Genomic DNA, 25,237 nt, shown 5'->3' with positions numbered 1-25,237 from the left:
CAAACTTTTTTTTTTTTTTTTTGAGACAGAGGCTTGCTCCATTGCCCAGGCTGGGGGGAAGGAGCTTGATCTCAGCTCACTGCAACCTCAGCCTCCCGGGTTCACGCCATTCTCCTGCCTCAGCCTCCCGAGTAGCTGGGACTACAGGCGCCCGCCATCTCGCCCGGCTAGTTTTTTGTATTTTTTAGTAGAGACGGGGTTTCACCGTGTTAGCCAGGATGGTCTCGATCTCCTGACCTCGTGATCCGCCCGTCTCGGCCTCCCAAAGTGCTGGGATTACAGGCTTGAGCCACCGCGCCCGGCCAATCGATCTGACCTTTTCTAAACGAAGACGTATGCAGGAAGGAAATATCCACAAGTAAGAAAAATGAAGTAAGAACCCAGTGTACGAACATTCACTTCTCTAACAAAGGAAAGACACAAAACGAGAAACTAATAAGGCGGAGAAAGGTATTAAGATTGGGGAAAACGGCCGGGCGCGGTGGCTCAAGCCTGTAATCCCAGCACTTTGGGAGGCTAAGACGGGCGGATCACGAGGTCAGGAGATCGAGACCATCCTGGCTAACACGGTGAAACCCCGTCTCTACTAAAAAAAAATACAAAAAACTAGCCGGGCGAGGTGGCGGGCGCCTGTAGTCCCAGCTACTCGGGAGGCTGAGGCAGGAGAATGGCGTAAACCCGGGAGGCGGAGCTTGCAGTGAGCTGAGATCCGGCCACTGCACTCCAGCCTGGGCGACAGAGCTAGACTCCGTCTCAAAAAAAAAAGATTGGGGAAAACAGCATCTCCTCCCTCCCCGCACTCTCGACATGTTCCCTGGAAAGTTCTAGAAGGGATTCAGAAGTGACTGATGACATCAGCGTGGGCCCGTGGCGCCCACGACAGCGGCCAACTGACACGCCAGCTTTCCCGCCTCATAGAGGCCAGGAACGGGGGTGGGGCCCTGCGAGGGGCGGGGTCACGTCACTTCCTGTGCGGGACGCACTACTGCTGGAGAGGAAAGGCAGAGCGAGGAGGGGCGAGGCCAAGAAAGCGCGCGTTTCTGGGAGGGGAGGAGCCTGGCTAAGGAGGGCCGCGTCACATCCGGTAGAGTTAGAGCCCGTGCGGAGGCGGTGCGGAGCGGTTCGGCTCTGAGCGGCTGGGCGACCGGCGCGTCGTGCGGGGCTGCGGCGGAGCCTCCTTAAAGAAGGTGCAAGAGGTTGGCAGCTTCGATTGAAGCACATCGACCGGCGACAGCAGCCAGGAGTCATGAGCGACAGCGGCGAGCAGAACTACGGCGAGCGGGTACGTAGAGCTGCTGTAGGGGGCGGCTGTGTGGTCCTAGCTCCTTGCATCTTTTTCTAGGCCCATCGACCTCGGGCCAGGAGACAGGGGCGTTTTAGGCTCCGAAGTCTGAAGCCGGGAGGGCAGGCAAGGGAGACAGCTTTTAACTAAAAAAAGCCCTTGTGGATAGTGCCTTAGTGCCTTTGGTCGTGAAGGAGGGAGGCCACCGGCGGGTTTATGTGGCTTCTGCCCGAGACGGCAGTTTTTCCCGTTATAAGCGGGGGAAGATGAAAATGGCCGCTGCGTCCCCGCGGTGTTGGGGGAGGGGAGCGATATCTTATTTCGGCGTTGCTCTCCTGCGAAGGTCCGCCGCAGCCATCTTGGGCTGGTGGGCTGGGCGCGCTGCCAGAGGCACAAAATGGCGGAGGAGCCGCGCGGCAACGCGGGCTCGACCCGCCGCGGGCCGCGCTTCATAAGGTCGCGTGGTGGGGTGGAATGAGACAGACGACGTTCTTTGGGGTCTTTGGGCCGGTGTTTAGGTTAACGAAGTACCGTCTTTACCTCCACGGAAAGGACGGAGTCTGGGGTGTCCTTGGGGCCTCTTAAGATGAAAACTAATCTGAGACCGACTTAAGTTTGGGCCCGTTAGGTGGAGGGGATTGCGTGAGGGCTTTGTGTTTGGCCTAAATGAAGCGCTTTTCTCTGATAAAGGGCTTCCCAGGCAAAAGTCTGTATTAGTATTCTGTTAGAACAGACCACAAAATCGCTAAGATTATTTTGTGGACATCGCTTTTCCACGGGATTGTGAAGGAGAAATTGGCGGGCAACAATTTACGGCGCCGTTATTTCCTTTGTTTTGAGGCGTTCTAATACTTAGAACCACAACGTGTGTTGGGTACACTTTTCTTTCCCTTAAGTTTCCACCTTTTAAAGGTGTTTAGTGAGGGTTGATTGAATTGCAGGAACAAGACAGTTCTACGATTTAAGCAGCATACGTAGCTGGTCTGTGAGGCTCTGGGTATTAGATTCGGAAAGCATTGAATGATGCGAAGATACGAGGCTTGCTAGAATTAAGAGGAATCTGTTAGAAGGGTAATAGAAAAGCACCATAGAAATTGATTTTTGAGGCTGTTACGGGAATAATTTGTGCTTTAAAAAAAAATTGTTACCTAAGTTTCCCCTTGTTGGTAGAGCTACCTTAAGATCTAAGTATGATTTATCAGGTAAATAAGATTATTAAATGTCTTAGCAAACTTTTGATTAAGATTTTAGATGATTCGTTAGAGTATTTTAGGAAGAAACTTTGAGTGATGAAGCGTGAGTTTCCTGTGTAATTTTGGAGCCCAAACTGCTTAATTTGGTTTGAACTAATCAAGCCTTGCGTTTACATATTCGGAAGAGCATAGAGTTTTTAGTTTTGATGTTTTCCCTAAGCTGGCTGACTGCAACGTCACGAGTGTTACAGATTTTTTTTTTTAAGTTCTTGCTTTCTTGGGTAACAAAGTTGGGATTGAGCTCAAAAGTTGTTAAAAAGTCATGACTTCTGTTCTTTGGCAGTTGAATCTGTTAAAACTAGTCATAAAGTCTTTTGTTATTAAACAGAACAATTACTGAGTACCTTTGTACTCCTTCAGAAATACAAAATGACTGGCTTCTGACTAAAGGAACTCTCAGTTGAATACACGTGAAGAATGCTTGAGAATGGAAAACTGCCCAAAGAGTTCATTAGTATATTTTACGTGAGAAAGGAAACAATTGAAACTGGGTTCCAATTTGAGACTCGTTTCAAGAGAAATTTGAAATGTTCTGATTGGTTATCTTTTACTAGTAAAAGTACGTTGTGTTTTTCACAGTCTTTGAATTGTAGAGGGAGGTTAACAATGTGATAAAAATTGAAATTATTTTATTACATAAGAGTCTTCGCTTTCTGGCCGAGATCTCTAAACTTAAAGTTGTGAAGTACTTCCATATTGTTGTGTTTGGTGTTTGTGTTCCAATTGGAACCTTTAAGGGTTGGAATACACCTGAATCAGACACGTGTCTAGGCTTCCAAAGCAAGCTTGGGAAAACCATAAAGCTCGGTGAAACAGTTTAATCTTAGACATGCCTGTATGATGCTTCTCTGGAGCCAGAAAAATGAGTGTCATTCAACTCCAGGCTTCTGGACTGGGTCTTAATGTAAATCACTAATCTCTTCAAATCAGTGATATTCTCCCTTATTTATCTGTCTCTAATCCAGACAGTCTCAGTCTTCTGTGCCCCACCTTTTCCAGTGACTTAGGAGTTTGTTGTTGTGTCCCTCCCCTATAAGGTTGGGTGTGTGGGATAAATTATTCTCAGTTTTATTACTCAGTAGAATATATTTGGGTGGATATAATGACATTTAAAGAACTGGTGTGTCCCTCATCCCTTGTTGGTCTGTGGGATTTATTTTTCCCCCATCTCAAAGGTAATAGATTTACACTATATAGGGGTCTAATTAGCAGACTTAACCTGATCTGGCCAAACCACTTTCAAAAGTAAGATCTCATTTTCATCTCCAGATTCAAGCCTCTTCCCCCCAAATTGCTTGCATTTTGTAAAGGGGTTGACTAGCACCCTTTCTTTGTAAAAAGAGGCACTCCTAGCTGTTAAGTCACAATTACAAGAACTTGAATAAAAAGTTGATAGCAAATTTAGAAGTGCGGGGTAATCTTTAGAGCCCAATAGTGGTCACAGTGTATAGGGTGTGTGAGATTTGTATGTTGGTCTGGCACTCGGTGTAATGGTCTGACCCCCTCAACATTTTAACGAGCTTCTACAAGTGAGTGTTTACTATTGGAATCCAAAAACTAAGGAGATACTGATGTATGCACCAGATGTTAAAGAACATGTTTTGACCCAGCAGATACTCTGATAGAATACTGGCTGTTAATTTTTGTAGAACCGATGTGTTTGCAACATAGGCACATTATCTTTATCATTAGAGATGAATAGCAGCATCTGGACACCAACCCATCAAACTGCCTTTCAAATTCTGCAGTTTTTCTCTTCTTCTGCTTAATCTTGGGATGTCTTTTTGTATTCCTTGGTTTTAGCTCCTAAACTCTAAATTCTAATTTTCAAAACATCTCTGAATCTACTTCTTTCTAAAGAATTGTAGCCATCTCACCAAATTCCTTTAAAAGATTGAATTGTCAAATAGGAAATTGTATTGTTGTGAGTCTGGTTAGGTTTATCAGTCTCTTGAAACCAGGTTGAAATATTTTTTTTTCTTGGTTTAAACAAGAATGCTTTAATATTGTGGATATTGTCTGGAACTAGAACGTGACATTTTCAAGCTGACATTACAAGTGATTTTATAAGGTAAGTACCACTGGTTTTGCCAAAAGGTTGAAGAGGAATTTAGGTGGTGGGGGAAGTGTTAATGGGATTTGCCTTGCACAGCCTTTTTTCCTTCTTTCTCTACAATAAAACCCAAATCTAGGTGGTAAACATTAATGCTTTCATAGTTATTTTGCCCAGGACTAGGACAGCGCTACAGTTGTGTATATTTATTGAGCCTTAGCGTTATGTTTTATGTTGATCAGTGTTTTTACATATGCGACTGTTAACAAGGCATGGTGACTGATGTTTAGGAATTTTAAGTGTTTTGACCCATGTTAGTATTTGGGGGTGTGGGATATGTAGAATTAGATATTGAAATCACTTAGTATTGTTTTTAAACTGCAAGCCAAAGCAAGTTCTTCACCATAGCAAATTACAGTCTTGAAATTCCCCCAAAATCTCTGCTTTGAATTGGGTTTTGGAGGTTACACTGATGTTATCAACGTAGATTGTTATGTGACAGTTTGGATGAGGGGCCCCTTTTTCTCTTTAATTTTTGTGGTTAGAAATTAGGTTAAAAGGTAGTCTTCTGGAAAGTCAAAAGATACTTAATACTTTTGTTGGGGAGTACTGAATGTTTTATGAATGTAAATTTAAGAGTCTGTGCTATATTTGCAAGAGTTTTTGTAAGCACGGGCCTACAACTAATTTCAGGTGATGGTTTTTTCCAGACACTATTCTCCAGTTTTTGAGGGTTTTATCTATCCATTCACCCTTCTGGTAGACATTTTGTCCTTATTATATTGATGTGAGCATTGACATTTCCATAACAGGATTAATTAGTTTTTCTTTTCCCCATCCCTCCCAATTTTTAAAATATTGCCTTGTCTGTCAACTTAATGAGTTTGCGTGTTTAATGTTAAATGGATTCCAGTTGTATCCCCTAGAAACATTTTAACAAAAATGTGTTGATAGGACAAGTTTCTGTTTATTTCTAACTAGGAGCTCTTAACTAAATGTACATAACACTAGCCCAATAGTTGGTCTTCTGGTTTTATAAAGTAGCCACTCGAACTTAGCTGAGTTGAAATAAATCTAATATTTATATTAATTTAGTAATGGTTTTGTTCTTAAACTGTAAGAGAAGGAACCAGGTTAGGAAGGGGTAATAACAGCGGGAAGGTATCCATATTGGAAACAGTTGTGATAGCTACAGCTATGGCCTCTATTCCTGTATCTTCTGCATCTAAGTGCCCTATTTGTATCGAACTTTTAGGAGGCCCTAAGGAAACCTGCTTGGGCATTCTGATTCCACGATTACATTTGTGCTGCCAGAAAACATTTCCCATTGCATTTTAGTGATGGATATTTAAAGAAAACCAATTACTGTAACTCCCTTAAATAAAAATGTATTTTAAAATTTTCGGATTAAACAGTAATTGACTTTAAAACTAGACTGGAAATTATCCTTTTGTTAGGAAAGACATCCCAGCACTTGCCAAGTTAACAATGGTTGTCTTTATGCCCAGATAGGTATAAAGACCTGTAATTTTTTTAACAAAGCCTTACTTTTTTTTCAGGAGGAAAAACTAGGAGAGGAAATAATTGACAATAAAATGAAAGATCATCAAGGTGAAATGTAGGATAACAAGAAAAACTAGAATGTTTTATGGAGGCAGTATTTATTTATTTTGTTTAGCGTGTTCAGACATTTAGAGATCAGCTAAATTCAATCTTTTAATTATTTGAGGAGGTGAGCTATAATTTTAATAGTGCCACCTTTTAAAGTAGTATTTCTCCTTTGGACATCCAGAAGACTTAATATTTTCTTCATTGAGGGGGAAAATGTACAACAAAACTCTTCGAAAATACCAGTGTTGGATTCAAGTTTGTTCTGCTTTCCTTCATAGTTACTGGCATATTGTAGGTGGTTGACTTGATTTTGTCTTTTTGTGATTCATACTATAATATACCATTAGAGCAGCTTTTCAGGGGGTGGGTTACACTTCAGTTCCAAATTGTCAGGTTCCTTGACACTGTCTTTCTACAGAACTCTTAAATACAGTACAAAAGTGTGTGACGCTAAATACGTTTCTTTATCCTACCTAGACAAGTCACAATACTGTAAACCTCTTCAACCCTGAGCCTTTGTCATCGTACAAATGAATTGTCCGTGCTTTCCTTTCTTGCACTTATGTATTAATGTGTCACTTTTTGACTAGAGGTGTGCTTTTGACACTTAACTTATTTTCTATTGAATATAGTAAGAAGTGTGAAATGTAATAGTTCTTAAAATGTTAAATGAACAGTAAATGTTCAGTGGCGCACTTCACATTCAACTTAAGCATGATAAATCTATTTGGAGTAGAGAAATGAGATTGATTACCATATATTCTAGAACCAGCAGAAACTATGTAGTTTCAGTTTTTTGAGCTGCATATTCTAGTTTCTTTTTTAATCCAAATCAACAAAGGGATTTTTTTTTTCTAGTTTCAGTTTTGGCACTGGATTTTATCCTGGAGTTTTAAAATATTCTTCATCCTGTTCTTTTTCTATTAAGGTTAATGTTGAAGAAGGAAAATGCGGAAGTCGTCATATGACAAGTTTTATAAATGAGTATTTGAAGCTCAGGAATAAGTGAAGCTGAAATTTGAAAAAATAAAAGAAAGAATGCATGCTAATTATCAGACCAGAAGTCCCACTTGTAGAATATTGAGCAATTTGTGTGAAGTGGGGAAGATGAAAGAAGTCAGAATTTGAAACGGAAGAATGAAGAAAAGAAATAAAAATGAAGTTAAGATAAGAAGTAATCTGGAATCAGAAAGCACTACGCTAAGTAATTACTAGTCTGTTTATGTGTCCCTGTATATTTTGCTAAACATGCATGCATTATTTGTTTAATAGAAGAAAATATATACAGGGTAAAGAAGTGCCTTCCAGGGGAAACGTTTAAATTAGGTAATTCTGATTTTAACTGCTTAGTCAAATGATTGAAATGCAATTTTTAAAAAACAATATTTAGTAGTCAAGCACCAGGCAGCAATGAGCTCTCCAGCATGGGTAACAGTGGGCTTCATGTTGTCCTCTCTAGATAAACTTTTTACCTACCTAATGTTGCTGGTCCTGGGGCATGAGTGAATACCTCCAGGGTTGGAACTAGTGGTCTTTGCCACCTCCCTGGACTCTTAGATTGCACTGATCCCTTTCCTTCAGTATTGAGCAATGTGTAGTAGAGTATTTTCTGTTAAATGATTTTCAAAAGAATGTCACCAAGATGGTTATGGAACCAAACCCCCAAAATCCAAACAAAGCATTGAATAAAATAGTTCCCTTTGGCGTTGGTGTGTTAGTTTTTTCCATATGGCAGTAGTGGAAATCTATGAGCATTTGGGCCCTAAATTTAAGATGCATATTTGCTAAATACACAGGGATGGTTTTTCAAATTCTGTTTCTGTTTAATGCCTATTCCAGCTGATTGACTAGGGTTACTGATAAAATACAGTAGCTTCCCCTTAGAAGAGGTGGGTCACACAAGTGAACAGGATAGCTAATACAAATTGCGGTAGTAGCAGATGCTTTCATTCCTGTTTCTCCTTTTCTGCTATCAACATTTAGTTATTGTAATACTAGAGGTATAGGTTACAAAGTAGCTTTATTCTGGTTACCCATCCCTACCACTTACTGAGAAATTCAACCCAAAAACTGTCTTCCTTTTCTGTGTTTTTTTTAGCTGAGTAGAAGGGTCAAGTGATTGTTGTAATGTTGTTACTCTCCGTTGGATGAGACAAGTACACACATCAAAATATCAAAATAATATCCAGTAGTAGCCGGCCAACAGTTTTCTACCCAATTGAGAATGCCAAAAGTATCATCTCATACAGTTCTTCCTGAAATAAACTTTCTCTGAGAGTTGTCAGGTCTTCATGCTCTTGGAGAAAGTGACTTAAATGGCATTTCTTAGAGAATCCATTTTCTGATGCTTTCAGGCCTGTTTATTTCTGTATCTTGCAAGCAGAAGAAAATTTTCTCGTAAGAAGTTTTGCATTCCTTTGTCAAATTTCTTGCCATAGATAAACTAATGATAACATAAATGTTACTTTTATGTTCCAAATTACTCAAAGAGCAGGCAGGAAGCTGAGGTAAAAGTGATGTGAACGAATATTACATTTTAATTCCAAGCCCATGGATTCTTTTATCAAGAAACCTGACAGGTCCTTGGGGTGCAAAAGAGGAAAATACCTCTTAACCCCCAGCCCACTAAAGGAAAGAAAGCAATTTGGAATCCGTTTATGACCCAAGCTGGATAGACTTAAGGTGAGAAAACATTGCTAGTGGACTATTGTGTCCATTTGTTTTTGTTTTCCCCCTTGACCAAAGCATCTGTGGGTCCTAGTGTGTCTCCTCCTCGGACCATAGGGAAGATGAAGAGGAGGCTGGCTTCTGTTCCTGAGAACAGGCAGTGTGTGAAAGACCACCTTAATCAGAGGTCTGATTAATGCTAGGGGGAGTCAAAGCAAGGAAGTCGGGATGACAGCGTTTCAGGAAGGTAACCTTTGCCAAGAGAAAAAAAATCAGTAGGAAGCATGTAACTTCTGAAGTTGACTTAAGTCGAGTAAGTCAGACTTAATTAGTATGATAAATAGTATTTTAAGAGATGCAGATGCCCAATTCCAGGCCACCTAAAAACAGACTCCAGTTCAGAGTTCTTGTATTTGAAAATGCTGTAGACGTTTAGTGCATACCTGTGTTTATGAGCCACTGTTTTAAATCAGTTTTTAAAATAATACAGGGATTGGATGGTGATTCCTTCTTTCAAATACGTTTTTGTAAGGTGGTTGCTGTTCTCAGAATAGGGAGATGTAGATTATTTTGTTGGAAGGCTAAGTGTGCTGTATTTTTACTTGATGTATTCCCTGCAGGTTTTGTATTAGGATGTAGCTGAGATCCAGTCTGTGAGAGCTTGATTGATTCCCTGAGCATTTTGCAGGGAAATTTTGGCTTTATTCACGCTAATTTTTGGTTCATGGTCCCTTTTTGTGAGGCAGTGGTGTCCAGTTAGTTCTGTCTCTTGGTGTGGTTTTAATGTGTTGACCATGTCAGCCCTAACAGTGGAATTTGAAGTATCCTTACATTTAGGGGCTTCCCCAACTGGTTTTACAGATTTGCCTGTCTGCATTAATATTTAAAGTTAACATTATGTTTTCGATTTGGGTGCTAATTTTAGGTCTTATTTTTTGTAGACAAGCTTTATTTATTTCCTTGCATATGTATTTCCCAGCCAGTTAAATGGCCAGAGTAACTTGAGAAGGCTTTAACTTTTTTAAGAAAATATCACTGATAAAGGTGGAGACGTTTAGGTGCTATCCCAAACACGTGTCAGTATAGAAAAGGAAGCCTTTGCATTCTGGTATTTCCGTTATTCCTGGCCTAAGAAATGATTGCTTACAAAATATATCTGCGTAGTTCCTTAGTTTTGGAGGCTGAGTGAAAACTGTGGTTTCCCATATATTGTATCTGTGATCTGCTGGAATTTAAGGAGAAAACTTCATTAAGTCTTATTTTCTAGGTTAGGAGTAGTATCTCTTCCCTCAGTGGACAGGCTACTGAAACATCTTAGCTTAGAATAAAGGCTTTTCTGTTAAATAAAGCCAGGAGCTTATTAAAGAGGATCTTGACTTGACCCATTCTTCCTTTATACTCAGATTCCTGGGCCGACTGATTTCTGTTAACTATAGTTACTTTATTGGTAGTCTTTTAACTGTTAATGTGAAACATCCATATTCTGCTTTCACTTCCATTGAGGTAATCTTTCTAGTGTTGGAGTAAACAGGCGTTTAGCAACTTCTGGGTTCCCCATTTCTATCTTCTCACCTGTATTAATTTTGCTTGTGGTAAAAGTAGCAAAACTACACCCTCATTTTGAGTCTCAGAATACTTGATAGGGAACTCCAAGGGATTGTTATTTATTGGAATCCCCAGAGCATCACTACAGCCTTTAACCATTTCTTGATGTTAAAGGCAGCTGTCCTCACTAATAAAGAAGGGTATCATATTTTTCTTTTAATCTCTTTACAGTCACTCATGGAGGGAGGTAGAGGGGAAAGGCTGTCACATTTCATGTCACCTCACCAATGTTTTATAATGGCCTTGAACTCATTTTACTGGATGAGTTAGCCTTTCCTTCTCTGTTAAACCTCAAACCTTAATTTGTCTCTTCTGTGTTACATTATACATTTTTTCCCTGAGCATCAAAGGATCATCCAAATTTTCTCCGTTACGCTGTAAACCACAAAACTATCTTCTAAAGTGTTTTGAGGTGTAATTTAAAATAATCCTCTATCTTCTATCCTTTCAAGAATGTCCAGAATATGCTGAAGATGTATCATACAAGGAAATCTCTTGTGATTAAATTTTTTCTGGAAGCTTCACCTTTGATTCATGCCATATAGTGACTTATTGTAATACTGCTTCCTTTTGAGTCTTGCTATTTCTGTTCTCGAGTGGAAAGGCTCACCAGGCTTTATTTTGTCTAAGTTGGATAACCTAAAATAAAGGTTGCCGTATTTGATAATTTTATCTATCAGACTGATGAGGAGTAAGTAGGTTCTGTCCCTTCCTCATCTACTGTTTTGGTGCCTTGGCAGAACTTTTCCTTGGTTTCATTACTTAATATACCTTTTGTTGATTAATTTTGACTATGTGTCTTTAACTCGTTGATGACCTAGTTGTCCTGGTTAGCCATTCCTTTGCTATTTTTCATTACAGATCCCCCCACCCCTTAACATGCCAGCCAATCCCAGTTTTGATTGGGAAAGCTTTGGCTTTTGTATGTGGTTTCTATTCTCTTTCGCTTCCTGGGCCCTAGATTAGGAGCTCCTGATTTAGCTGCCCTGGTTTTAATGTGTGCTTAAGTTAACTAGGTAAGTTAGGTTAATTCCTGGTTTCCCGTAAGTTTGCCCTGGCTCGTCTCCATTTAGCTGGAGAAACTGTGAAGGATCTCTGATATCTTCTCTACTCTTACTTGTGTGTAGTTCGCTGTTCTGTTGTAGCTCCATCTGGTTGCTTTCAGTTTTTTAGGGGGCCTCCCACCATGGTTAGATGCAATAGGGTTTTACAGGGTTTAGTGTCTTTCAAGCTAGCCTTTGCTTTCCACTAGGTTTCTGCCTTTCTGTAGGATTTGAAACTGAGATCATCATCTTTATCTCTTTTATCAGTGAATTATAAATAATAACTTGAAAGGTCAAGGTCTATTTTTTTAAGTGAATTATATAAATTTTATAGGGTTTGTTTTATTGATTGCAACTTGATTGAAATAGGTATAAAGTATAGGTGTCATAGTTAATAAGGTTCCGTCTCACCCTAGTCTTTATGGAGTAACATTCTGAAACAGTCCTTGGACAGTTCCCTTAACTGCTTGACTTTGGCACCCCTTTCTGAAGGAAGTGGGGTCAAATAATTCTTATCCCTGCTCCAAAAAGGTGGAAGAAAGGACAAGTTAATTGACTTATGTCATTTGGAGCAATGAAACTATTAACACCAGGTATATTCAGTTCCTGCCCTTACCTATATTTTCTTATCTTGGAAGGGGATTGCTGTCCCTCGCCATTTATCTCACAGCAGCTTATTTGTTTTTAAAGTTGCCCAGAAAGTGTGCAAATTAAACTTTTAACATCTACGTGTAGGAATCCCGTTCTGCTTCCAGAAGTGGAAGTGCTCACGGATCGGGGAAATCTGCAAGGCATACCCCTGCAAGGTCTCGCTCCAAGGAAGATTCCAGGCGTTCCAGATCAAAGTCCAGGTCCAGATCTGAATCTAGGTAAGAAAGACTGTCTTGAGATTTCCTCGTTACTCTTAGCTCTGAAATTGGTGCGTGTTTTGTTAACCAGGAAGTTAGAGAGGGTTAGATTATTTGTTGGCCTATTAAATATTGGTACTAGAAGTGAACTTAAGTTCTGGGAGGCAAGACTAAAAGCGGTTAAGAGCCTGGGCTTTTGGAGTCAGGGTTCTCTATTTTTGTTGGTTTGGGCAGATTATATAACCTTTCAGCATTAGCTTCTTTATAAAAGGCAAATTAGAAATACAGTACCAGTTCTTCAGGGTGGTTGTGAGGATTTACTGAATGTAAGTAAATTGCTTATTAGTATGGCAAATACACTGCAGAACATTGGCTTTCAGTAATTGCAATTCTTGATAAATAAGTATATACGTGGTGCGCTTTTTTTTTTTTTTTTTTTTAATGTTGGTGAAGAGTAGGCTATATATATATATACATCCTGGTTTGCCTGGGACAATACCAGTGTATGCCTGTGGTCAGGCATAATTAACAGCACCCCTTTTCTTAAATGTGTCCTGGTTTCGATGACAACTTAGAGACACTCTAGTTAGTCAAGAACCACTCGATTTTTTTTTGTTTTTGTTTTTAACTGCTGGGGAATACTTATGATTTTGTTACTGTATTAAGTTAATGGTGGGCATAATGGGAGACAGAAAAGTAGAGAAATGGTTTTCTGAGGGGGAAAGATGGGCACAAGCCAACCTAGTAAAATGCTGCATGCCTTGATTTGCAAAAGATAAGTAATGTGTCTTTAATTGGAAGAAATACTGGAGGAGAGCTTGTGGTTTTTAGAACGCTTCCTAGCAAAGTTGAAATGACTTAATAATTAGAGAAGAAAAGTATTGATCCTATTAAGTTGGTAACCATGTTAGCATATTCCTGGACTGTTCCCTCTTTTGGAGTTTAACTTTAGAATAGAGTAATAAAGAAGATAGTATCTGTTGTCAATCGTAACCTTAGGGAGATGTCTTTGTCTTGCAGGTCTAGATCCAGAAGAAGCTCCCGAAGGCATTATACCCGGTCACGGTCTCGCTCCCGCTCCCATAGAAGATCACGTAGCAGGTCTTACAGTCGAGATTATCGTAGACGGCACAGCCACAGCCATTCTCCCATGTCTACTCGCAGGCGTCATGTTGGGAATCGGGTAAGGCAAAAAACTGGTTTTGAAGCAGTGAACTGCCTAAATTTACTTTTTCTTAAAGTTAGAGCTGATTTCGACAATAGAGCTTTAGCAGTGGGTGCCTGAGTGAACTTTTTAGTGTTTTGAGACTGTCTTTTAAGTTAATCTTCATGATGGGGTCTGCGTTTGGGCTACCTGTCATTTAAGCATAATACTGACACAATGGAGTAAACTCCTTAGCCCATCAAAAGAAACTTCCCGCCAGGCGCGGTGGCTCAAGCCTGTAATCCCAGCACTTTGGGAGGCCGAGACGGGCGGATCACAAGGTCAGGAGATCGAGACCATCCTGGCTAACACTGTGAAACCCCGTCTCTACTAAAAAAAATACAAAAAAACTAGCCGGGCGAGATGGCGGGCGCCTGTAGTCCCAGCTACTCGGGAGGCTGAGGCAGGAGAATGGCGTGAACCTAGGGAGGCGGAGCTTGCAGTGAGCTGAGATCCGGCCACTGCACTCCAGCCCGGGTGACAGAGCGAGACTCCGTCTAAAAAAAAAAAAAAAAAAAAAAACTTCCCACTGTGCGTTACTATACTGTACTATAGTATTAGCACATTAGTTGAAAATACAGTTGTATGCTAATGTTACTCTTTTTTTCCAGGCTGCATAAACCCAGTTAGATGCTCTCCTAACTTTCTCATTTAATTTGAAGCTAATTTCTTTTTGGTGGTGTTAAGGTGTTTTTTACATTTCATGAAAGACTTCAAATAAGATGATATTTATTGTGATTTCATTGTATAATCCAAGTGGTTTAGGAGGAGGGTGCGGGGGGACTTAATGTTTTTACAGTAGAGTAGAATTTTTCCCTAGTAAATTGTTAGTTTATGAAATAAATGGAATCTTTAGGTAAATTCATCACAGCATCTGGAATGTTAGCAACAACATATGGTTCACTCTTTATTCTTTCCTCTGTCATCTTTTTTTGAGACAGGACCGCACTGTCACCCACTCTAGAGTGCAGTGGTGCAATTTCAGCTTACTGCATCCTCTACCTTCCAGGCTTAAGCGATCCGCTCACCTCAGCCTCCTGAGTAGCTAGGACTACAGGCATGCACCATCACACCCAGTTACTTCTTGTATTTTTGTAGACGTGGGGTCTCTGTGTTGCCCAGGCTAGTCTCAAAACTCTCCTGAGCATCAAGCAGTCCAGCAGCCTTGGCCTCCCATGGTGTTTGGATTACAAGCGTGAGCCACTGCACCTGGCCAACTCTTGTTTCTTATGATTGCAAGCTGTTTATGACCTATAAAATGGTTTGGTACACATCCCCTTGGGCTTCAATTATGTACATACACTTGTGTATTGTGTTTCTTGAAAAATCAAACCATACATGCTTATCAATTCAGAGCATTCTGTTGAATGGAAGGTGTGTCAGCATTAAAATTTTTTCTAGCTGATGGACTCTGGTTCCAGTTATCCTTGTGTGTCATGTTGTGAATATGTGGATTTTTCTCAGAGTAAATTCATAGAAGGAAAGATGCCAGGTTGCTTGTCACCAGCACGAGTGCTTGTTTCCCCACTTAATTCTAAGGTTGAAATTTTTTCTTATGCATTTTTCCTACCCATTCCCAAAAATGCTTATAGTACTTGCTGTAATTTTGTAATTTCTAAGTGGTATTTGGTCTAATTATTATGTAATTTTCTTGTTAGTGACATTTTGGCTAGTATATAGCTCCCTTTTTAAAAAACTTTGCTTTTGTGACAACTTTCCAAAGTTTAAATTTTTTTTTTTTTCCCTAGGCAAATCCTGATCCTAACTGTTGTCTTGGAGTATTTGGGCTGAGCTTGTACACCACAGAAAGAGATCTAAGAGAAGTGTTCTCTAAATATGGTCCTATTGCCGATGTGTCTATTGTATATGACCAGCAGTCTAGGCGTTCAAGAGGATTTGCCTTTGTATATTTTGAAAATGTAGATGATGCCAAGGAAGTAAGTAAAAGTCGACCTGTTCCTTTGTAAACCACCAGTTCAATTGTTAACGCCAAGTACCAGTGACCAGTTGCTAGGATAGGGACAAAAACAAGTCAATAATACTTTGAACTTTTTCTCCAGCCTCTTGTGGAGACTGAGGTACCTGCACAATAACAGAAAATTTTGTATAATTTGGGGAAGTTGGTCCTACCACCTACTTTATTAGTTGCCACCTACTGGGGTCAACTATACCCCAATTCCACCAGGATATGTAGTCAGTGTTTACATTGAGTTTACATTCTAGAGTCGAAAATAACCAAAAGCAAAGTTATGTTCCTTTTTTGGCAAGTGAATGATGTCATATTTGGATTTTGATTTGAGGCAGAATATAGAAGGAGTCAAGATTTGATATGTGAGGCTAGATCCCATTTAAGAAATTCAGACTTCAGGTACAGTAAGGATGGTAGCTAAAGTCATCTCCAATATACAGAAGAGGAAAATTGAGAAACACTTAATGACAAGCTCTGTCATAGTCAATGTTGAGATTAGGAATTGAGCTCCAGGTAAAATCACTTTAAGTAGGTCTGTATGGAAATTAAAATTTTTTAAAACGATGAATTTTTAAAGGGGTAACCTACTAATGGAACAATTAAAAGCTGAATGCAACTAGTTACAACGAGTGACTTTGTGGAATTGTAAGATTTAAAGAGACCTCTTAAGATACACAGCTTCATTTTAGGAAGAATTGAGATGCCAAAGGTGTAAATAGGATTAGCTTGAGTTCGCCCATTTCCTAATTAAATTTTTGCAATGGGATCATAGCTCTCGGAAAATAGCATAAATTTTATCTTAATTTCTAGTGCCAGAAACTAACTGGGGCATAAACACTAGCTTGAACATCTGAACTGGAATATAGCATAGTATTGGAATTAGAAATTTTAATTCTATTTAGGTAAAAGGATGTTTCCTCAAATTATGAACAAACTTTAATGTGTTCGAAATGGGTTATTTTTATTTTTTAAATGTATGCTGTTAATATGGACTCTGGGAAAAGGATCTATGTACCTAAGACTTTGCTTCAGTCTTAGCTTTTGGCTTCCAGAGAAGGGTAAGAACACTTAAAGGGTTAAGTAATATGTTCAGGTTTCAGTCATAGGATCTCAGTCACAACTATTTAACTCTGCTGTTTGAACCCAACAGCAGCCAGATAAATGAGTGGGGCCCTATTCCAATAAAAGATTATTTTGGGGCACTGGAATTTGGATTTCGTGTGTTTCTTCACTTGTCATGAAATACTTTTTTTTTCCCCCTAGTTATTTAAATTCTTAGCTTATGGGTTATACAGAGACAGCCAGCTGGCCAGATTTGACCTACAGGCTGTAATTTGCCAATAGTGTGCTGCTTTGGAGCTGGAAATACTGTCAGGATTATAGTTAGGTAAAATAATTGCTTCAAGTTTTTATGAGTAGCTTTTACAAATGAACATTTAGTGGAGGGAACAACACATTGTAAGTGTTGTAAGCCAGAACCTTATGTTTTGGCTAACATTAAGATAACTTAATGCACCTAACTGAGGTGTCCAGTGGGACCTTACTCAGCCACGGGATAATTAGTGGCTTTGTTCAGGATGTATATAACAATTTATTTATCTTTTGAAGGCTAAAGAACGTGCCAATGGAATGGAACTTGATGGGCGTAGGATCAGAGTTGATTTCTCTATAACAAAAAGACCACATACACCAACACCAGGAATTTACATGGGGAGACCTACTTAGTAAGTTTATTTTCAAAATAAATATAATTGGTAATTGTTCACTTACCAAAGAAACACATTAGTGGAAAGTCTTCAGCACTTAGAATTTGTACCATAAACCTGACTGTTGATTGATTTTAAGTTTAACTATTACAGGTAAAACTGTAAATCTTAGTCAAATGCACTTTTAAATTTTCTTTTTTGTTTTTTTTGTTGTTGTTGTTTGGTTTTGGTTTTGTTTCATTTTGAGACAGAGGCTCGCTCTGTAGCCCAGGCTGGAGTGCAGTGGCGCAATCTCGGTTCACTGCAACCTTCGCCTCCCGGGTCCAAGTGGTTCTCCTGCCTCAACCTCCCGAGTAGCTGGGACTACAGGCACGTGTCACCACGCCCTGCTAGTTTTTTGTATTTTTAGTAGAGATGGGTTTTCACCATGTTAGCCAGGATGTTCTCAATCTCCTGACCTTGTGATCTGCCCTCCTCGGCCTCCCAAAGTGCTGGGATTATAGGTGTGAGTCACTGTGCCCGGCCTAAATTTTCTTAAATAGAGCAAAGTGATACTGTTGTCTTTCCTCTTAGAAATATGTGGGATATGCAAATTGACCTCTGGCAGGATCTGTGTGCCTCCTTAACCAAAGATTTTTTAAAATAGGTTTATGTATGTTGAAACAGGGAAAAAGAGCAATGTTTGTTCAATATAGGTGAGAATTTTAACAGGAATAATGTTTTATTTTCCAGTTAATGTGTCAGAAAAGACCTACTAGCAGATATAAAAAGTCATGTCCAGAAAGATAAGGGAGGTCACCTGATATTTTTTTCTTCATAGTGGCAGCTCTCGCCGTCGGGATTATTATGACAGAGGATATGATCGGGGTTATGATGATCGGGACTACTATAGCAGATCATACAGGTAAGTTATGAGGTAGAAAGGTCAACGTCTGAATCTCAGTAGTGTACAGAGCAGCACTATGCTTAAGTTTTAGCCTTTGGTAAAAGCTTTGCTTTAGTACTTTTAATCTGAGAAATGCAGAGCAGAAGCGTAAATCAGATTTTAAGGTTCTGTGTGTTTTAATCAATTTAATGTGTAATTGGATTTCTGTTCAAATATTCTAGAATATAAATGGGATTTAGATGATAACTTGTAATGTTAATAATAAAATGTCGTATTCTTTTTAAACATTGAATGAGGCTGGGCGCTGTGGCTCACGCCTGTAATCCCAACACTTTGGGAGGCCAAGGCAGGCAGATAACCTGAGGTCCAGCCTGGCCAACATGGTGAACCCTGTCTCTACTAAAAATACAAAAATTAGCTGGGCATGGTGGTGCATGCCTGTAGTCCCAGCTACTCAGAAGTCTGAGGCAGGTGAATTGCTAGAACCCGGGAGACAGGTTGCAGTGAGAACTGAGATTGCACCACTGCACTCCACTCTGGGCAACAGAGCGAGACTGACTCTCCAAAAATATATATATAGATAGATAATGAAAGCAGAATTACAGGCTGAGACGGGAGGATTGCTTGAGCCCCAGAATTTGGGACTGACCTGGGCAGCATGGGGAGACCCTATCTCTAAAAAATTGAGGCAGGAATCCGGGGAGATTGAAGCTGCGGTGAGCCAGGTACACTCCCATCTGAGTCTCCTCCCACCAGAGCAAGACCCCACCTTAAAAATTAAAAAAAATAAAAATTATAGCCTCTGTCTTAGTCTTGTAAAAGCAAATTTCATAAGCCATTTTGGAAAGCCACCACTTTTCAGGCAGTTTCTTGGAATCTCTAATGCATGCATCGTACACTTAGAGGGCAGGTAAAACTGATGCCTTGAAAGAGAATAATTTTAAGACATTAATTTAGTATGACAAGGGTAAGTGACTTTTTATTGCCCAAAAGTTGGTATTTCGGGGTTTGGGTAGGGAAATGTCAGTCATATTTTAAAAATAAAGATACCTTTGAGAATACTTCCAAAGATAAGAATGAAGTAAAATCGTGACATTTTGGTGTCCTCCCTTGCTTTGTCAAAATGTGTGATTTGACAAGTCAAATAATACAGTTAGTATTGACCACAGTTGTCATTGATAATGGTATTGAGGTATGGATGTCTTTTTTGTGTATTATTTGGTAATGTTTAAGAAGTTAACAGTTGTTAATCATTGTCTGAAAGTGAGTCTATAAGTGTATTCTTGTTCAGCATTTTATCACCCATGAAAACCCTTTTTTATTTAAAGCATCACTCAAATGGTACTAAAGGTACTGATTTGTTGGGACTGAGGTTAAGCTGTTTGTTTTTTTTTTTGTTTTGTTTTGTTTTGTTTTGTTTTTTAAGAGCATTTACTTAGGAATGTTCTGTGTTCTAATACACCAGAGAGAACCCTGTGCAGGTTTCTAAAAAGAGTGGCAAATCACTTGACCTGCAAGAACCATCTCATTCATGCTGTATGAAAGTTTTTATTTTACTAAATGAATGACATCATTTTTTAAAACTTACAAACTGAATGCCTGTTGCCTTTCTGTCTTCACAGAGGAGGTGGCGGCGGAGGAGGAGGATGGAGAGCTGCTCAAGACAGGGATCAGATATATAGGTATGCCAGGAGAGGACTTAGCATCTGTACAACAGTAGAAAGCTTCACATAAAGATGTTTGCCTACTAATGTTTTGGTAAATTATAAGTGGAATACCCAAAATCAGACTGTTTGAAGCTCATGAAAATACTGTAACAGAAACTAAATGACTACGTAAAATCTTTGTATATTTATAAAAATTAATTGGGTTTACAATGGGTTATTATTTAGTGGTACCATTTTATACCTTGATGAGGTACAGTGAAGTTAAAGTCACTGATAAGAACTCATTTTTTTGTCATTACGTTCTTGTATTACGTTTTCTTTGCTTTTTGTAAGCATCTAATAGCACATGAACAGCTTTTTTTACACAAAGCTAAATCCTAAAGTACTTGTGGAATTAGTTTTGGGTATTCATGAGGGTGCTGTTGGAATTATTGAATGGTACGGGAATTTTCTCGTTTTTATTTTTAATTTTGGACACAGCAACACTGTCGCCTAGGCTGGAGTACAGTGGAGCAATTTCAGCTCACTACAGTTTCTGCCTCCCGAGTAGCTGGGATTACAAGCATGCACCACCACACATAGCTAATTTTTTTGTATTTTAGTAGAGACAGGTTTTCACCTTGTTGGCCAGGCTGGTCAAACTCCTGGCCTCAAGTGATCCTCCTGCCTTGGCCTCCCAAAGTGCTGGGATTATAGGCATGAGCCACCACACCCAGCCAGGAATTTTCTTTTACCTCTCCTAACCATACTTCACAAAATTTAAGAGGTAAGCAGATTAAAATATAGCAAGGATTATTTGACCTGAAAGTTACTTGATACTTGGGCCTGATAATGTACTTCATTCTCAAGACTTAAACAGACATCGAAGGTTCATGCAACCTTTCCTTTTTTGGGAACTGATAAAAGGGCAGTATATATAGTCACAAATTTATATGTTTGGTCTAATTATTGAGACTTAGACAATCTTGACATTTGTTTATAGAAGGCGGTCACCTTCTCCTTACTATAGTCGTGGAGGATACAGATCACGTTCCAGATCTCGATCATATTCACCTCGTAAGTTTTTTTATCTTAATGATTGTTTATATCGTAGTAGTATGGCTTGCTCTGGTGACAAAATACACCAAGTAACTATTTCCCTTTTACAGCTAATGGATTTCTTTCAGGTAGTTTTATCTGTACCTATAATTCTGCACATACCCGGAATGGTTTTTGGTTCAAGAAAGTTTATAGAAACAACCCTTAGAATCCTATTATTTTTTAAGAAGGAAAAACTGGAGAGCCTCCTTAGCCAGAGTAGGCTCAGAGACTCCTGTTGTTTCTAACTGAAATAGTAACTTTTTTAGTAGCTTTTCAAGAGTCCTTAAAAATTTTTGGACAGCACAGAAACATGGATTACTTAGCCCTTTAGCTCTCAGATTGAGTTATACTTCCCAGCAATTTCTGTTATGCAACATTGCTATCTCATTTCTAGTGTAATACTTATATGGAAGTCTTTCTCTGTTTGGGAGTGGGGGGGTCTGGTACACAGGAATTTCTTAATGGCAGGATATTCTGAAATTCTCAGCATTAAAGTATATTTGATAATTAGTTCACTTAATATTAAAGCATGTTCATTCTTTTCTTCCTAGGTCGCTATTAAAGCATGAAGACTTTCTGAAACCTGCCCTAGAGCTGGGATATTGTTTGTGGACAATATTTTTTATTGTCTCTTGTTTAAAAAGTGAACAGTGCCTAGTGAAGTTAGGTGACTTTTACACCTTTTATGATGACTACTTTTGGTGGAGTTGAAATGCTGTTTTCATTCTGCATTTGTGTAGTTCGGTGCTTTGTTCAAAGTTAAGTGTTTTCAGAAAAGTATGTTTTGCATGTATTTTTTTACAGTCTAAATTTTGACTGCTGAAAAGTTTCTATTGTACAAAACTTCATTTAAAAGGTTTTTCTACTGAATCCAGGGTATTCTGAAGATCGAAGCCTGTGTAAAATGCTACCAAATGGCAAAAAGCAACAATAAACAGTTTGATTTTTACTTTTCTTTCTAACATATCAATGCTTAGCAGAACTATTCAGATTAAGTTGTCAGTAGTAAATTTAAAGACAAATACCCGTTTTCCTCCAGTCCATGAAACATACCATACTTATATAACTGCAGCTAAATGTTAAAAATTATGCTCTGTAACTCTGTACTGCTAGTATTAGAACTAAAAACCTTAAAATACAGCCAGTGCTTAATGCTTATGTAAATGTGGATTTGTCAGCTTTTATGTAATCTGTAATATGTATAGCAGGAAATAAGAAATGAAGAGTTACACAGTGTATGCCTTAAAAGGCTGTTTCTTAAAAAGCTGTTACAAGGGGATAATGGTATTTCAACTAGTTATCAGCAAGTGACAATACATTCCACCACAAATATACTCTTGTTATTCTAGCTTTTAGACTATATGAAAAAACTGGGTGCTTCAGAGTACATGATAAGAGAAGGGAACACTACACCTGTGTCATGGATGAACTGAAGACTTTGCCTGTTCATTTTTTAAATATTATTTTCAGGTCCTTTGCTTACCAAAGGAGACCCAATTTCACTCAAATGTTTTGAGAACTGTGTTTAAATAAACGCAAATGGAAAGAAAAATGCTGGTGCAGCTGTTTACAAAGAAGTGTTCTTGTTCTATTACTTAGAGTTCTGTAGTTAATTGTTAGGGCAATGTGTTCCTTGGACTGAGATGTATCTTTGCTATTTTGGGGAGGGGGAGATGAATTTCTGTTTCTGTTCCTGAAAAATTCAGAGTGATGTCCATTTGGGGATGAAGTTATAGTAAATAACTAGACTGAGGGTACTTGAAATACATGTTCTTAGTTTTCTTTTATATTTAAGTAATTTTCATGAACATTGCAGGGATGTTGCTATAGGTAGATTATTTTGTTACCTTGCTAACCTTTATCGCATCTAGATATTAGTACATTTCAGGTACTTTGAGAAGCACTTTACATACAATCTTTAGCAATGAAATGATGTAGAGTAACTTACATTAGTTCAAATAGCTGTTGAGGTGGCAATGCCACGATCTGAACCTAGGTGATGTTAGTCCATAGTTCTATTAATCATGATGTCATTCAGCCTCAAATCTGGGTAGCTGGGTGATGGAAAATACCAGTAATGGAGCATAGGCAGTATTGGCAGGTCTTAATTTGTAAAACTTACTCTCCAGGGTGTTGATAATCTCCACCATAACCCTCAGTTTCTGTCTTAAAGCCTGAGTTTTAGCCCTTTCGTCGTGTAGCTGTCCTTTATCCTGCTAGTTAAAAGTTTCCTTTTTTAGGCTAGTCTGAGTTATTTTTCTGGCTTTTAGATTTGGAAGAATTTTAACTACTTGACATGGCCACGAAGAGTGTTAACAGGCAAAAGACCTTGAGGAAAACTTGGAATTTTACCAGGATGAGACAGACTGAAAAGTAGTGAGACAAAGTGGTAGTCTTTTGATGTGCTGTAATGCTAGTCACCAGTTTCATGAAAGGCAGCAGTTGAATCAGACAAAAAAAAAAAAACTATGGGAAAGGATAAATTTGAGTCTTAAAAAGTTCTTGCCTCAAGGCAAAGGGACTTGGAGACTTTTATATACCAGTACAAACAATCCATTGCTTATAGCTGTAGGGCTGAGACTACTAAAACCAAATGCAAAGTTCATTTGGAAGGTTGCTCAGTTAAATAGTTTCATATTGTAAGGCCCTTGTGAAACATCTCAGGAAATAAATAGGGTCCCAACAAATGTAAATAAGGCTGTGTCAAAAGATTTGTAGACCTGGGAGCAGGGATTTCCAACCTCCTGGCCATGAATTGCCTGAGCTCCGCCTCCTGTGAGATCAGCAACAGCAGTAGATTTTCATAGCAAGAACCCTATTGTGAAGTGCCCGTGTGAGGGATCTAGGTTGCGCATTTCCTTATGGAAATCTAACTACATGTTAGAGAATGCTCAAGCTCTACAATGTTTACATTGTTGCCCCTACATAAGGAATATATGCCTTAGGATAAAACTAATAGCTCTTAGCCCTCTTATTCCATTGACTAGGATTCCAATTCTGCAAGGTCCAGGAGGAGAAATTGAGAGAAGTTTCACCCAGAAGAAATAAAAGGATTTGGTTTGCATTATTATCAAAATTTCTGTAAATTCTACGGAAATTTTGAAGATAGATTAGGCTGGGTTTATTATTAGCAGTGGACACGCCACCAGTATTCCTTCAGCATGCCATCTCAGTGGTTTTTGTGTGATTGACTCTTGTAGGATTGGACTTAATGCTATGTAAGGGGTTATTGTATACAGTATAAAGGATTATTATGTGATCTTTTATATATAATGTAAAGACTTGAAAGTGACAAGAATACTGGATTGGTTCTATTCCACTCATTCTGCCCCTTACAAGACAAGACCCAAAATAATCCCTTTTCCCCATGAGTAATCAGTTGATGACGTTAAGAAAACTGTTTCAGGAGTTATACTGCCCTGGCAAGAGGAGATGAACTGAAATGGGATTCCATGTTTGTAGAGACCAGGTGATCACTGTTTTTTGGTGTGTGGGGGGTTTGGTTTGGTTGGTTGTTTTGTGTGTGTGTGTGTGTGTGTGTTTTGAGACATAGTTTCACTCTTGCTCAGGTTGGAGTACAATGGTGGGATTTCAGCTCACTGCAACTTCTTCCTCCCAGGTTCAAGTGATTCTCCTGCCTCAGCCTCCCAAGTAGCTGGATTACAGACACGCACCACCACGCCCAGCTAATTTTTGTATTTTTTAGTAGAGACGATTTCACCACGTTGGTCAGGCTGGTCTCGAACTCCTGACCTCGGCCTCCCAAAGTGTTGAGGTTACAGGCATGAGCCACCCCCACCCAGCCAAGACCAGGTAATCACTGTTAACCCCTAGAAGCTGAAGTTGGCAGGGTTAATAATTAAAAGGAACAAGATACAATTAGTGTGTGAAACGATCTGGCAGGAATTTCAAGCTGTAGTTAACTAGATACTAGGTTCAGGCTGGGCGCAGTGGCTCACGCCTGTAATCCCAATACTTTGGGAGGCCAAGGCAGGTGGATCACCTGAGGTCAGGAGTTCGAGACCAGCCTGGTCAACATGGCGAAACCCCGTCTCTACTAGAAATACAAAAATTAGCCTGGTGTGGTGGCAGGTGCCTATAATCTCAGCCACTTGGGAGGGTGAGGTAGGAGAATCGCTTGAACCTGGGAGGCAGAGGTTGCAGTGAGCTGAGATTGTGCCATTGCTCTCCAGCCTGGGCAACAAGAGTGATAACTCCATCCCAAAAAAACTAGGTATTACATTCACAGAAATAACACAAGTCTTTTGCCAAAGACACCTGCAACTATTAAACTATGTTGTAGAAAGGTAAATACTCAAACTTACCCAGAAATAATAATTGACCAACATCATGGGTTTGAACT

General features: G+C 39.4%; 1 protein-coding gene across 2 annotated transcripts; it reads left to right on the top strand.

The window, feature by feature from the left end:
- Positions 1 to 970: 970 nt before the first annotated feature.
- TRA2B (transformer 2 beta homolog) lies at positions 971 to 22,426 on the top strand. Of its 2 annotated transcripts, XM_017866436.1 has the most exons (10): positions 1,007 to 1,282; positions 7,128 to 7,403; positions 12,250 to 12,383; positions 13,383 to 13,545; positions 15,315 to 15,503; positions 17,144 to 17,259; positions 18,062 to 18,145; positions 19,750 to 19,809; positions 20,777 to 20,850; positions 21,426 to 22,414. In XM_017866436.1, the coding sequence occupies exons 4-10, from the start codon at positions 13,513 to 13,515 to the stop codon at positions 21,434 to 21,436; spliced, it is 567 nt and encodes a 188-aa protein (XP_017721925.1). In that variant the 5' UTR covers positions 1,007 to 1,282; positions 7,128 to 7,403; positions 12,250 to 12,383; positions 13,383 to 13,512; the 3' UTR covers positions 21,437 to 22,414. The 2 variants fall into 2 exon arrangements, with proteins under 2 accessions (XP_017721919.1, XP_017721925.1); XM_017866430.1 differs by lacking the exon at positions 7,128 to 7,403 and having other exon boundaries at positions 971 to 1,282; positions 21,426 to 22,426.
- Positions 22,427 to 25,237: the final 2,811 nt, after the last annotated feature.

Source organism: Rhinopithecus bieti, unplaced genomic scaffold (assembly GCF_001698545.2).
Source record: "Rhinopithecus bieti isolate Rb0 unplaced genomic scaffold, ASM169854v2 scaffold_2432, whole genome shotgun sequence".
In the NCBI taxonomy this organism is placed as follows: domain Eukaryota; kingdom Metazoa; phylum Chordata; class Mammalia; order Primates; family Cercopithecidae; genus Rhinopithecus; species Rhinopithecus bieti.
The sequence above is the reverse complement of the archived record's forward strand: the minus strand, read 5'-3'. Positions and strand labels throughout refer to the sequence as shown.